This window comes from Hemibagrus wyckioides, linkage group LG09 (genome assembly GCF_019097595.1).
Source record: "Hemibagrus wyckioides isolate EC202008001 linkage group LG09, SWU_Hwy_1.0, whole genome shotgun sequence".
Taxonomy (NCBI): Eukaryota; Metazoa; Chordata; class Actinopteri; order Siluriformes; family Bagridae; genus Hemibagrus; species Hemibagrus wyckioides.
The window spans coordinates 6,321,656-6,338,302 of NC_080718.1; the positions used below are offsets into that span (position 1 = coordinate 6,321,656).

The 16,647-nt window shown below is 42.1% G+C and overlaps 1 protein-coding gene across 1 annotated transcript in view; it reads right to left on the reverse strand.

The window, feature by feature from the left end:
- Window positions 1–7,409: 7,409 nt before the first annotated feature.
- Window positions 7,410–16,647, reverse strand: part of lrfn5a (leucine rich repeat and fibronectin type III domain containing 5a) — a 56,752-nt gene continuing 47,514 nt past the window's right edge. The window contains exon 3 of the mRNA XM_058398209.1: window positions 7,410–9,363. Coding sequence (XP_058254192.1) covers window positions 8,421–9,363 — 943 coding nt within the window. The 3' untranslated portion in view covers window positions 7,410–8,420. The remainder of the gene's footprint in view (window positions 9,364–16,647) is intronic.

Consider the following 16,647-nt stretch of genomic DNA (forward strand, 5'->3'; position numbering starts at 1 on the left):
AATGATACTGATTCAGTGTAAGAACAGTATAAGATGATTAGTATCTGTATCGGATCAGAGTGTAGGAACTGTGTTGAAAATATCAGACTGGAATTGGACAAGCATCAGTATCAACATAGGAGCAGAACGACTCACTTTCAGTATCAGTACAGGATCAGCACCAGTATAAGATCAGCACTGAATCAGTATAGATCAGATTGGACCAGTAACAGATCAGTATTTGATCTTTATACATTCATTATCAGTATAGGATCAGTACCGGAATGGAATAGATCAGATTAGACCAGTAACAGATCATTATTACATCTTTATACATTCACTATCAGTATAAGATCAGTACCTAATCAGAATAGATCAGACTGGACCAGGAACAGATCAGTATTTGATCTTTATACATTCAGTATCAGTATCAGTACCGGATCAGTTTAGGTCAGACTGGACCAGTAACAGATTGGTATTAGATCATTATACACTCACTACCAGTATAGGATCAGAATCAGAACAGATTTAGATCAGACCAGACTCAGGTATCAGAACTGTAGAAGTGTAGAATGAGTATTGATCAGTTAGAAGAGCATGTAGTTTCAGTATATAGGTGAAGCTCTGTTTCAGACACCAATCATTAGCTTTCCACACTCTGTATATTGAGCCACTTTGTCTCTGCCTGTTTTATTCGATTTTTAGTCACAGAATTGTGAAAAACGATGACGTCTTGTTTGAGAAATATCGTTTGACGACAAATGCATTAGTCATAAAAGCGCAGTGGCTATAATATACAGCCTGATAGCTTCATACAGATCTGTTCCTCATGGAGTCCTGAAAGAAAGAAGTTGAGAAAGTTCTTTGAGGCAGAAGTGCATGTCACGCTGTAGTGTGATGAAATATGATCCAATTATAGCCCCAACATGCCACATTGCATTAACACTGCATGAACACGTTCGACGTGTCTAATTAGTCACAGCACATCCTTTAGCCTGGTGTTTTCATTCCTACACACACATCAGTGCTCTCCGTCTGACTCAGTGAAGATTTCACCTGCAATCGTCAGCTGATAGCAAAGAAAATTCAATTCACTTTTATTGCTAGAGCAGGTTTAGCATCAGACAATTCCACAAAGCAGCTTCAAAGTGTTAATCTTTAGGATGTTCAGGTCAAGCCATCCACAGCCATCTTTTATGGAACCAGTGTGGGACCAGCAATCTTCAGGTATGTTCCATGTGAGGTCATCCTCAGCAGCAGTGAGTGATTCTCAGGTGAAGGAGTCTCCAAGGAGAAGTAGAGAATCAGGGTGGATCAGAAGGTCTAGAGAGCAGAAAGACTCAGGATCACTGCTATCTCAGCAGGCCTCAGGAGAAACAAGGAGCTTAACAGAGGGGGGGGGCAGATTATTAGATGTGCTCCTGAATTGTAATGGTTTTCGAGGATGTACACTGTGTGCAGGGACTCCAGCAATGCTAGCTATGACAGTATAACTAAAAGGGAGAGCCAGAAGGTAACACAGACATGAAGGCTTCCTGGGACATGAAACTGGGACCATCTACCATCAACAAATCTGAATCAACAACATCCCAGTTCAATAAAACACTCTACACCTCCAGATCTGCTCCTTTAGCTAAGATAAAAACCTATTAACAAAAGGCTAAACAATTCAGTTTTCAGCCCAGATTGAGACCGTGTCTGATTGTGTCTGATTCCTAACTGAAAGGTTTCATATCTGTGGGGTACGATGGTGAAGAAGTGCAAAAAAACACAATAACAAATCCAATAACACAAGGACAAATCAGAAAAAGCAGAAAAGTTAGGTAGAGTTTGCAAATTGAAATTCTTCCCTCTGATTGGACGAGACATCTGTCACTCAGGAAATACAGGAAGTAGGAAATTGTGTATCTAACTTTATTTCTTGTACATGTGTGGAGTTCTGCCTTCACTTTAATCTTAAATCATTTAAAGAAAATAAACATATATATTTATCTTTATAAGAGAATGGAGTTCATGCAGCTCTACTGTGAGGAAGGACGTTGATATGGTCAGTGTGATGTTGGATATACTGATAGTGTATCATAGAGTAAAGATTAGTTTATCTCTAAAAACACACCTGAAGAACGCAGGAATGTTCGGAAGAGCAAACTATTCCAGATTAAAGGATGTAAGGAGCGCTATAAGAGCAGAGCTGTGTTCATACACACACCAATCCACTTTCTACTGCTGCAGATACTGCTGGACTTCTTATATATCCTGAGTGACCCATGTCTCGTCCAGTCAGAGGTCAGAATTCCATTCACTAACTATACTTATCTTTTCCGCTTTGTCTGAATTCTCCTTGTGTTTGTGGATTTTTTATTTTGTTTTGCACTTCTCAGCTCTGCCCCCTGCTGTAGCCTTTTTATTCTGGGTACCAACAAAGAGCCTGCACCTTTTGCTTAAAGCAAGAATAAAGGATTATAATAAAGCAAAAGTTCACTCCGGTACTGTGGTGCGAGAGAGACGACTCCATTTCAGATCAGTTAAATCATCTTTATGAGTTTTTTATAATGCAGCTCTGATGTCATTCAGTCTCTGGACGAACCGGAGCTTCTTTATGAACCTACTGGAACGTCCAGGAGCAAAAGCACAGGCAGTGACCCAACTACAGATAACAAAAGCAGGAGCTAGTTTTTCTACATCATCTAAAGACAATTAGTTTATTTTAGTAATATTTCTCAGATAAAATGTATCATGTTTTAATAAATTAAAAAAGAAAGTGTTTTTTATCTTTAAACATTCAGTCATTAACATGAATGATTTTTCGCGTGTCTTTTCTTTCACATGTTTTTCTCAGTGATTTTTAAGATTTTAAGAGCCGGCCGAATGTTAATTAGAAACTGATGGATGTTTCTGTGGTTAAACCCGAATGCTAAAAAGTCACACAGGCTGAATTCTACATAGAATTTTATCCCAATTCCCTGTGAAATCTGTATTAATATCCATTTGCTAAATCTAATGGAATGTAGATTGCAGCATTAATTATGCAGACAGTAAGCGAGGGGATGTGTAAACATACTGTACATGTGGAGCCGCTAGGACTAGCATTTGTGTGCTAATGTGCTCGGAGCATGAGTAATGGCTTCCCATCGATCTTCCCGACGTTCCCGACAGACACAGTGCCACGAGCACAACAGGCTCTTTTCATCAAATTCATCCCTCTCTTACTGATAACCTTCAGTGTCATGTGATGAGGAAGAGGTCGAGTGTGTGAAGAATGTGTGTGAGATCGACACACACTCATCTGCACATGAATTTAAAATAAATAAATACGTAAATAAAAACAGAGATGCACGAGGTCTCTCTTCATAGTCACTGTGTTCCTCAGAGCTCTTTCTAAATCTTCACAATTCCACAAATTCCTCAATATACTCTGCAGAACTGTCTGAAAGTGTTAGCGTTTTATTCTTCATGCTAGTTTCACAGAACACCTTTAGTAAATTTTGGCTTCTTGTATGGCCAGAGCTATCATGCTAATAACTTCTCCACTAAATCCCACACCTTCCTCTTTTCCTCCTCTTCCTCCACACAGGTAAGACAGGTAAGCTCTCTTGTGAAAATTGTCCCACATGCTAGCTTCAGGCCGGTTCCTGTCCATGAGAGGATTTGAAGGAGTTCTACACTTGACAGTTTCATGGATTAGCCTTCAGGAGGTCCAGATGCTTGCCTCTTGCCTCTCTTCCAGCTCCGCCTCAGGAAAAAAGGTGATACGAGTCCAGAGAGGTGGGAGAGCTGAGGTCTCTAACGACAGTTAGAAACAAGGTCTTGATGAGGTGAGGCTGGTGTTTAATTGGACATCTTCACGGACACGAAGCATTTCAGAAACTCTTCAAACTTTGAAGTTTGTCCAGAGGGGTTTGAGGAAACACTTCTGCAGTAAGAGTTTGAAGAGAGGTTCCTTCTGGTTCTCCTTTTTCCTCAAAAACAAGGCAGTAGGTGGACTGATGACCTGAAACACCCTGAAGATGTAAATGTGTGTGTGTGTGTGTGTGTGTACTGGTGTCCTCCCCAGGCAGTATTTGCCTCATTCCACCTGAGTCCACCTCACCCACCGCCTGACGGAGTGTTCCGGACTCTAACCAGAATAAAACTCTCTCCTGAATATGAATGAAGGATTAAATAAATAAACCGATTTAATGTCCAGGTTCTTTACTATAAAAAAGCAGCTCTGATGTGTTTAAAGTAGCGCATTGTGCTAAACTATTTACTTCAAACGTCATGATCCCTGACATTTACAATACTGCTGCTGTCTGTGTGTGTGTGTGTGTGTGTCTGTGTGTGTGTGTGTGTCAGTGTGTGTGTGTGTGTGTGTGTGTGTGTGTCTGTGTGTGTGTGTGTGTCAGTGTGTGTGTGTGTGTGTGTGTGTCAGTGCACTGCTGTGAATGAGACAGTGTATGTGTGATTTTGTCTCTGTGAATATTTTAGATATTTTTCTCCGCAGGGAATCCAGATGGCCAGCAATCAGAGGACTTTTTTCCCTTCCCATTTCTCCCTCTCTCTCTCTCTCTCTCTCTCTCTCTCTCTCTCTCACACACACACACACACACACACACACACAAAGATCAGAGACAGATTTTATCCTCACTCGCTCATTTGTCCATCAGCTAGCGCTCTTTCTCTGTCATTTGTGTTAACATGTTTTTCCGGCTGTGTGTGTGTGTGTGTGTGTGTGTGTGTGTCTTGGCCTTGCCTCATTTGTATTCATCGTTGTGTTTGTGTGTTTTTTTTGTGCTGAAGCACTGAGATTAGGTTTCTCTTTTGTATGCGAAGCTGCTCTCACACTCACCATGTGTTCATGCCCAGTTTCGATGATGAATAAACCTTCGTAAGCACTTCATAACACATGCATAAGCATAAGCAAAAAAAAAAAAACATTCACATAAGAGCAGATAATACATAATAAGAAGTCCGTACTGTAATATCATGAGACATAATATAGTCATGTATCATGCATTAAAACAGATGCACAGCATGTTCCTAAGAGCTGAATAAGGTTTTATGAGCATTAATAAGAGTTTAGTGTCACTGAGATGTTTTGAAGTCTCATATTCCTGTATGAAGTGAGGGATGTTCACTGCAGATGTAATACTCTTTTAAAGCATCATAACAGGACAGTAGCTCAGAAAGCACTGAACACTGAGGCTGGTGTTTATAACCCTTCATTTACTGTCTATAACAGTCTAAAGCCAGGTTACAGCAACTATATTTAAATTCGTTTGATTACTATTTCTAATTATTTATTTTGACAGAGCATTTTTTATGCATTTAGTTAAATAGTATTTGCTGATATTTTGTTAAACATTGAAAGTATAATAATAATAATAATAATAATAATAATAATAATAATAGCAGCAAAAAATGAAATTATAATAATAATAATAAAAATTCTGTTATTATTATTATTATTATTATTATTATTATTATTATTATTATTATTATTATTATTATCAGAATCAGAAAAAGAATCAGAAAAAAGTTTTATTGCCAGGTACAGCAAAGGGTCAGCAAGGAGCACTTTACAGTACTAGGAATTTGTCTTGGTGTCAGGTGCAAACATATATATATATTAATAATAATACAAATAGTACTCATATTAATAACAACAATCATTATTTCTCTTATATTCACAAAGTTTTTTTGTAAAGAACAACACATATTTTTTATCTGTTTATGGTTACAAATAATGTCCAGGAACACGTGTGTTGTATCTCCGTGATGCACGTTCCGACACGTTTCCGTGATTCCTGCTGGAGTGTTGGGGGTCAGGTGCAGATTAATCTCCATCTTCTTGTTAAATTTTAACAGCAGAGATGATTCATGAGCACGAACACGTCTCATCGTGAGCTTAAGGTTAATCCGGTTCTGGAAAAGCGACTCTAAATGGAGCCTCTGTGGCTGAAAAGCGCCGCGGAACACGTTTTTATCCAAACAGAAGCCTTTTCAGAAACGTGTTCCGGCTCGGCTCCACGAACCACGCCATGCAAAAACTCTGATTTCCTGATTCACTGAAGCGGAATCAGAGCAGATTCTGAATCTGGAGAAAAATCACAGATACAATGAGCTCCTCAGAGTTCCCTCTGTTAATCTATACTGTGTGTGTGTGTGTGTGTGTGTGTGTGTGTGTTTATTATCTGAACATTTTAAATACCCATCAGTCAAAATCAGAAATCTCCCACAGGCCGAGGATTACTCCGTCCAATCACAATCCAAATCAGCAGATTATCAACACGTCTTCTAAACACGACACAAAACCTTTAATCCCTCACGCTGCTCTTTCTCATTCATCCAGAATTAGCATCATACAGGATTAGCATCATACAGGATTAGCATCGTACAGGATTAGCATCATACAGGATCAACATTACTCCATCCTGCTCTGCTCTGACCCTCAGCTACTGCCACAAACTCAATAATAAATTATTTGGATCAAAATTAAATGTAGAAATGGCTTTTAAACAAATTTTAATAGAAGGCTTGTTAATAAAATACTTATAAATAATTATTACACAGTAAATAAAGATGGCCTATAAAGCTAATATAATAATAATAATCTAATAACAAAATTAAAGGTTAAAAGGTCAGCAGTGACTCTCACGTTCTGTTCTCAGGTCCAGCTTTCAAATTTAACATCGAATTAAAAATAAAATTCTCAGGAAACAAAAAATAGACTAAATTATAAAAATATAGAAAATGCTCAGAACTTTTACGTTTAAGATTTGGTAATAAACTATTTATAAGCAAGTAATAAGTAGTTTCTCATTAAGGAGCACATCTTACACAGCTAATAATGTAATTAAATGTTTTTTTTTTAAATAAATGAATGAATGAATGAATGAATGAATGAATGAATGAATGAATGAATGAATGAAGTCAGTGGTAATTTTCACTTCCTGTCCTGTTGTGCTCAGGTTTAACATTTTACAATAAATTAACACTTAAAATAAAGAAACCTATTATAAATTATACTAAAATATTCAGTTATAATCAAGTATTACTAATACAAATAAAATGACCTGTTTTTTTATACGTTTTATGAATGAAATAAAATCAAATAAATGAAATTCTAGTGGAGTAATTATTAGTTTAATAATCATTTATTAATGATGAATTCTTTATTACTAAAGTCCTTATTATTACTTGCTTATAAACAAGTTGTTTCTGAAGAGTAGATAAAACATTAGACATTAGATTAAACTCTTTTTTATTAACGCTTTCGGTGAAAGACTAAGGTCGAGTGTAATATTCACTAACTAATGATATAAATCTGAAAGTAATGAAATAATTTTTTAAAATTGTAATTAAATTCAGGGCTTAACTATGACTTTACCTTTAAATAAATGAATAAATAAATAACATTTTTAATTGAAACAAAGAGAGTGCTGTCAATTGACAATTTAATTAAAATTTTTTTACCAAAAATGTTCGTTATTTAAAGTCACCAAGCAGCTGATGAACAGTGAAAGTTTTTCACAAAGGAAAATAAAGGAGTTCCTGCTCCATTTATTCTGTGCTTTATTCCTCTTTCTGTGTTTATAACACCTTTATAACACCACTGACAAACACACACAGCTGTTTCTTTTTTTTATTTTATTTTACACAACATACCAACACAGTAGATGTTGTCTTTCTGTACACTTATTCTTTTCTTTTTCTTTTTTTTTTATTTCATGCCTTCAAATTAAGGCAATATCAATGTCACTGAAAAGAAAAAAACCCTTTTGATTTGTTTTTATTTTTTTCTCTTTAAAAAATATCACTTTAATAACATGTCCAGTTTGTTTCAGTATTTAATACTGTGTGTGTGTGTGTGTGTGTGTGTGTGTGTGTGTGTCTCGCACACAGGAAATGTTATTCCCTTTAAAGAAAGGTTAAGAAAGGCTTTTAGTGTGAAATACTCCTCAGTCTGGTCAGTACGGTCCACTATCAACCGGAGCGCTGCACTTTTCTTTTCTTTTCTCTTTTTTTAATAGGAAGGCACTGACGTGTTTTTTTTGTCAGCGCAATGAGCAGAAAGAGGAAATTTCCTCAAGGCAAGCGAGCATCCTGCTTCATCCACAAGCTTTCCGAGAAGTTGGATTTATAAAAAAAAAAAACCCCGAAACCAACAAAATAAAAAATACAAGTTTTTCAGGACCAAATTGAAAAAAAACCTCACATGCAAATGTTCACACACACACACACACACACACACAGTTCGTAAGAATTCCATGGCGTGTACGTGGTACGAGTTGGATTTTTATAAACGGTGTTTGAAAGCTACGAGCGCAAACCTCTAATAACTGTCAACGTTACACAGCAGCTGGACCATGAGAATTCTTACAAATTAAAAAAAAATTACACACACACATACACACACACACACACACACACACACACAATGTAGGACACTAGCTAGTTATTCACACTGTGCTCTCCAGGATCCACTCTGAACTGGAATACACGCCTTTATCTAAATCCGAGTTTTCCACACTGGCCAGCATTCCGTTCATGGACACACTCCTCTTACAGCGAGCGTTCCGGGGCTTGCCGGTGTAGCAGTGGTGTGTGGATAAGTCTTCGTTTAGCGAGTACCTGCGCGGTGCAGCTCGCGCCCCCTCCGCCGGCAGTGTGAGATATTTGGATACAGAGGGACGAGGCGGCGCCCTCCTCAGGATGGGAGTATCCCTGAAGCGAGAAGGCAGCAATGGGGCGGGGCCCGATGGAGGAACGGAACGCAGGAGTGGTGTTTTGGAGTTGTTGCGGTTGGTGTTGTGAGTGTCTGCGCCGAGCGCCGGTTCGGTCTTCTCCTCCGGCTTCGGTGCTGGTCTCCGTTTTGGCTTGATGGACCCCGAGGATCCGCCCGTGTCCCAGCTCTGGCTCACTACCGACGTCTCAGTGGAACAATCGGGAAGAGAAGTCTCCGACGACCGAGTGAGGGAATCTGGAAACCCAGGGGCGGAGCTTTTCTGGCACTCATCCCCGCCCTTAGGAGCCACGGCGCCCTCTTTACTCGCGGAGGGACTGCCGGGAGCGTCGGGCTGCACCCCGGCAGAGGCGCTTCCCTTGGCACGGTCGCCGCTCATGCACACCTTGTAGCGGATCATGAGGATGATGATGAAGACGAGGACAGAGGCCACGATGATGCCGCCGATGATCAGGATCATGGTTCCTCCGAGGAACTGAGACTGCATGAAGTGACAGCGGAGATACTCAGACTCAGTGGTGAACTGAATGCAGCCGATGACACGCGTGGCCGTGAGAGACGTGACGACGTCGTCGTAGATGGCCAGGACGCACAGGTCGTACTGAGTTCCGGCCGCCAGGTTGTTCACCAGGAAGTTTTTGCTCGATGGTGGGATCATTCTGTGTGAAAGAGAAAAAAAAAAAAAAAGAATAAATAAAGTCCCTGTTTATTACGTGAGCTCATTATCGAGCAGAATAAGGGCTAATAAATCATTCTATAGATATAAACCCTGTATACAGCATGTTATAAACGTCTTTATAAACACCAAAGAATATCAAACATCCTCCACAAGTCTCTTCTTTAAAGGCATTATTAACAGTAGGGGTGCCAATAATTTTGTAAAGTAAGACAGGTAAGGACAGTCCCCTGTATTTACAGTTACGCTGGTGAGGGAACTGATGTTTACAGCTGCTATAATGTAAGTTCCTCTAACCCAGGGGTGTCCAATCTTATCCACAAAGGGCCGGTGTGGGTGCAGGTTTTCATTCCAGCTGAGCAGTAGCCACACCCGAGTCCACTGAAAGCCAAGATCAGTTGATTAGCCAGTTGGAATCAGGTGTAGCTTCTGCTTGGTTGGAATGAAAGCCTGCACCCACACCGGCCCTTTCTGGATAAGATTGGACACCCCTGCTCTAAGCTGACAGAATGTAGATGTGTGTGTGTGTGTGTGTGTGTCACAGTCCATTTCATCAGGTGTCTCAAAATATCATTGTTCTCTGATTCTGTTAAAGCTCTGTAAAAGGTGAGATGATTAGACCTTTGATTAATTCTGACGTTAATAACTGGACTCGTTTCACGTCTCGTTATCACGTCTCGTTATCACGTCTCGTTATCACGTCTCATTATCACGTCTCGTTATCACATCTTGGTATCACGTCTCGTTATCACGTCTCGTTATCACGTCTTGGTATCACGTCTCGTTATCACGTCTCGTTATCACGTCTCGCGACTGAACGCTGGAATTATTTCACACCGTGTTCACCGACTCTACAATCACACACTCATTCTTCTACACAATCTCCATTCATTCAGACCGAATCCTCAGCTAGCGGCTAAACCCGTGTGTGTGTGTGTGTGTGTGTATTCTGAATGCACAGGCACCCTTTCAGTGCTCTGAATGAGGCGAGTGTGTGTCTCACTAAAGCAGAGACAGGTGGAGTGTGTGTGTGTGTGTGTGTGTGTGTGGCTGCTCGATAAGAGACACCATTGTTCAGTGTGTAAAGTGAAAAAGGCTCTGGAGTGATAGCACAGAGACACAGGTACAGCAAGAGACCAGCAGATTTACAGGCGCTGCACTTCTCTTGAGATTAGATTCAATGAGTGAGAAAGACGAGACAGAGAGAAAAGGGAGATGTGTGTGAGACGTGTGCGAGATGTGTGTGAGACATGTGCGAGATGTGTGAGACGTGTGCGAGATGTGTGTGAGACATGTGCGAGATGTGTGAGATGTGTGAGACGTGTGTGAGATGTGTGTGAGACATATGTGAGATGTGTGTAAGACGTGTGCGAGATGTGTGTGAGACGTTTAGTAGAGCGAGCAAGAGTCAACAGTATACTATATTCAGATCTTGTTGTGCCTAAATGTTGAGTAGTGAATAGAGTTTGGGATGAACATGAAGAGTGTGTGTGTGTGTGTGTGTGTGTGCGTTTAAGTATGCGTGTGTGTGTGTGTGTGTGTTACAGTTACACCACTAAAATGTAATTATATATCGTCCCTTATTCCACACCTCTCCCTCCCTCTCCCTCTCTCTCCCCCCCTCTCCCTCCCCCCTCCCTCTCTCTCCCTCCGCTCTCTCCCTCCTCCCCCCCCCCCCCCTCTCTCTCCCCCTCCTCCCCCTCTCTCTCCCCCCTCCCCCTCTCCCTCTCTCTCCCCTCCCCCCCTCCCTCTCTCTCCCCTCCCTCCCTCCCTCCCTCTCTCTCCCCTCCCTCTCTCCCTCCCTCTCTCTCTCTCTCTCCTCCCTCTCTCTCTCCCTCTCTCTCTCTCTCTCTCTCCCTCTCTCCCTCCCTCTCTCTCCCCCCCCCTCTCTCCCTCCCCCCCTCTCTCTCCCTCCCCCCCTCCCTCCCTCCCTCCCCCCTCCCTCCCTCCCTCTCTCTCTCTCTCCCTCCCTCCCTCCCTCACTCTCTCTCTCTCTCTCCCTCCCTCCCTCCCTCCCTCCCTCCCTCTCTCTCTCTCCCTCTCTCTTTCTCCCTCCCTCTCTCTCTCTCTCTCTCTCTCTCCCTCTCTCTCTCCCTCCCTCTCTCTTTCTCCCTCCCTCCCTCTCTCTCTCTCTCTCTCTCTCTCTCTCTCCCTCCCTCTCTCTTTCTCCCTCCCTCTCTCTCTCTCTCTCTCTCTCCCTCTCTCTCTCTCTCTCTCTCTCTCTCTCCATTCTTCTTCCTTCCACAGCAGCTTGTGAACTCACAGAGGAAATCTGATCTCCATTATTGATTCATGTCCAGTGTCTAATCCTGGAACTTTCCCTTCAGCTCCCTGAGCAGCAGCGCAGCAGATCCTGTAGATCTTTCTGCTTCATCATCACTCTGATCTTCAGCTCTGATTCAGGAACAAATCTTTCTCTTTCTGAAGCGACTCTTTTCATTCAGTAGATTAAATTCTAGATTAGGATTTTTATTTATGTAATAAAACAATCTCTGCACGGTGTTCCTTCAGACGGACGAGACTGCCTTCGGGATAAATAATGGAGCTAACGGATACGGGGAGCTTATCACCACAGGTTTAGCATCAAAAAGATAATAGAATGAGATAAAAACAGTCAGAGAGTCTGAAAGGTGGGAGGCGTGGCCTAAAGTTTAAAGATGGAGTTATACATTAAACCTGATTTAAATGACTGAATGTATGTAAATATATTTTTGGATCAGCTCCACCCTGCTCCCTCAGCAGAAGGAGCCGAGCGCCGGGTCCTGAATCTCGGCTCAGGAATTCCAGGAGCAGAAGATTTTCTGCTGCACTAATGGAAGTGATGGAGGGTTTTTTTCCCTCCAGACAGGCTGATGGTTATTGCACTCAGAGACGGCGCTCTCAATGCAATTATCAGCCGCCCCGTGCCACGCCCAAAAGCACTTAAAGACCCGGAATGATGTGTGTTTTTTTTTTTCTGAGCGGTGACTGAAAATCCTCGGCTTTTACAAGAAAACACAGAAACTGGGCTCTTAGAGGACGGACGGCGTTCCTGCAGCCGCGAGATCCAGAAGACTTTACACTGCAGACACTCAGGGTTTATTACAGAGTTACATTAAACACAAAGCACAGGCAGTGCGACTGAGAGCGTCCACTCTGACCCAGGCCTGCTGCAGCACTGACCAGATGATGAGGGGGCGGAGTCACACTCTCACTTCACAAAACAGCTCTACGCACAAATCTACACACAGATCTACACACTGCTCTACACACAGATCTACACACAAATCTACACACAAATCTACACACAGCTCTACACACTGCTCTACACACTGCTCTACACACTGCTCTACACACAGCTCAACACACAGATCTACACACAAATCTACAGACAGATCTACACACAGCTCTACACACAGATCTACACACTGCTCTACACACAGCTCTACACACAGATCTACACACAGATCAACACACTGCTCTACACACAGATCTACACAAAAATCTACACACAAATCTACACACTGCTCTACACACAGCTCTACACACTGCTCTACACACAGCTCTACACACAGATCTACACAAAAATCTACACACAAATCTACACACAGCTCTACACACAGCTCTACACACAGATCTACACACAGCTCAACACACAGATCTACACACAAATCTACACACAAATCTACACACAGCTCTACACACAGCTCTACACACTGCTCTACACACAAATCTACACACAGCTCAACACACAGATCTACACACAGATCAAAACACAGCTCTACACACAGCTCTACACACTGCTCTACACACAGATCTACACACAAATCTACACACAGATCTACACACAGCTCTACACACAGTTCTACACACAGATCTAAACATGAATCTACACACAGCTCTACACACTGCTCTACACACTGCTCTACACACAGCTCTACACACTGCTCTACACACTGCTCTACACACAGCTCTACACACAAATCTACACACAGCTCTACACACAGCTCTACACACAAATCTACACACAGCTCTACACACTGATCTACACACAAATCTACACACAGCTCTACACAGGAATCTACACATGAATCTACACGCAGCGCTACACACAAATCTACACACAAATCTACACACAGCTCTATACACTGCTCTACACACTTCTCAACACACAGATCTACACACAAATCTACACACAGCTCTACACACTCCTCAACACACAAATCTACACACAGCTCTACACACTGCTCTACACACAAACCTACACACAGCTCTACACACAGCTCAACACACAAATCTACACACAGATCTACACACAAATCTACACACAGCTCTACACACAGCTCAACACACAGATCTACACACAGCTCTACACACAGCTCTACACATAGCTCTACACACAAATCTACACACTGCTCTACACACAGACCTACACACAGATATACACACATCTACACACAAATCTACACACTGCTCTACACACAAATCTACACACTGCTCTACACACAGCTCTACACACAGCTCTACACACTGCTCTACACACTGCTCTACATACAACTCAACACACAGAGCTACACACAAATCTACACACAAATCTACACACAGCTCTACACACTGCTCTACACACTGCTCTACACACAGCTCTACACACAGCTCTACACACAAATCTACACACAGCTCTACACACTGCTCTACACACAGCTCTACACACTGCTCTACACACAAACCTACACACAGCTCTACACAAAGCTCAACACACAAATCTACACACAGATCTACACACAAATCTACACACAGCTCAACACACAGATCTACACACAGCTCTACACACTGCTCTACACACAGCTCTACACACTGCTCTACACATAGCTCTACACACAAATCTACACACTGCTCTACACACAGACCTACACACAGATATACACACATCTACACACAAATCTACACACAGCTCTACACACTGCTCTACACACAAATCTACACACTGCTCTACACACTGCTCTACACACAGCTCTACACACTGCTCTACACACTGCTCTACATACAACTCAACACACAGAGCTACACACAAATCTACACACAAATCTACACACTGCTCTACACACAGCTCTACACACAGCTCTACACACTGCTCTACACACAGCTCTACACACTGCTCTACACACAGCTCAACACACAAATCTACACACTGCTCTAGACACAGCTCTACACACTGCTCAACACACAGATCTACACACAAATCTACACACAGCTCTACACACAGCTCTACACACTGCTCTACACACAGCTCTACACACTGCTCTACACACTGCTCAACACACAGATCTACACACAGATCTACACACAGCTCAACACACAGCTCAACACACAAATCTACACACAGCTCTACACACAGCTCTACACACAGACCTACACACAAATCTGCACACAGCTCTACACACTGCTCAACACACAGATCTACACACGAATCTACACACAGCTCTACACACAAATCTACACACTGCTCTACACACAGCTCTACACACAAATCTACACACAGCTCTACACACTGATCTACACACAAATCTACACACAGCTCTACACACAAATCTACACACAAATCTACACACAGCTCTACACACAAATCTACACACAGCTCTACACACTGATCTACACACAAATCTACTCACAGCTCTACACACAAATCTACACACAGCTCTACACACTGCTCTACACACGAATCTACACACGAATCTACACACAGCTCTACACACAGATCTACACACAAATCTACACACAAATCTTCACACAGCTCTATACACTGCTCAACACACAGATCTACACACAAATCTACACACTGCTCTACACACAGCTCAACACACAAATCTACACACTGCTCAACACACAGATCTACACACTGCTCAACACACAGATCTACACACAAATCTACACACAGCTCTACACACTGCTCTACGCACAGACCTACACACAAATCTACACACTGCTCAACACACAGATCTACACACGAATCTACACACAGCTCTACACACAAATCTACTCACAGCTCTACACACAAATCTACACACTGCTCAACACACAGCTCTACACACAAATCTACACACAGCTCTACACACAAATCTACACACAGCTCTACACACCGCTCTACAAACAAATCTACACACAGATCTACACACAAATCTACACACTGCTCTACACACAAATCTACACACTGCTCTACACACTGCTCAAAACACAGCTCTACACACAGCTCAACACACAAATCTACACACAGCTCTACACACAAATCTACACACAAATCTACACACAGATCTACACACTGCTCTACACACTGCTCTACACACAGATCTACACACTGCTCTACACACAGATCTACATACAGATCTACACACAGATCTACACACTGCTCTACACACAGATCTACACACTGCTCTACACACAGATCTACACACTGCTCAACACACAGATCTACACACTGCTCAACACACAGATCTACACACAGATCTACACACTGCTCAACACACAGATCTACATACAGATCTACACACTGCTCTACACACAGATCTACACACTGCTCTACACACAGATCTACATACAGATCTACACACTGCTCTACACACAGATCTACACACTGCTCTACACACAGATCTACACACTGCTCTACACACAGATCTACATACAGATCTACACACTGCTCTACACACTGCTCTACACACAGATCTACACACTGCTCTACACACAGATCTACATACAGATCTACACACTGCTCTACACACAGATCTACACACTGCTCTACACACAGATCTACACGCTGCTCTACACACAGATCTACATACAGATCTACACACTGCTCTACACACAGATCTACACACTGCTCTACACACAAATCTACACACAGCTCTACACACAAATCTACACACAAATCTACACACAGATCTACACACTGCTCTACACACTGCTCTACACACAGAAGTACACACTGCTCTACAAACAGCTCTACACATAGATCTACACAAAGTTCTACACACCACTCTACACACTGCTCTACACACCACTCTACACACTGCTCTACACACAGATCTACACACAGATCTACACACTGCTCTACACACTGCTCTACATACAGCTCTACACACTGCTCTACATACAGTTCTACACACAGCTCTACATACAGCTCTACACACTGCTCTACATACAGCTCTACACACATCTCTCCACACTGCTCTACATACACCTCTACACATAGATATACACACTGATCTACAAAGTGATCTACACACTGCTCTACACA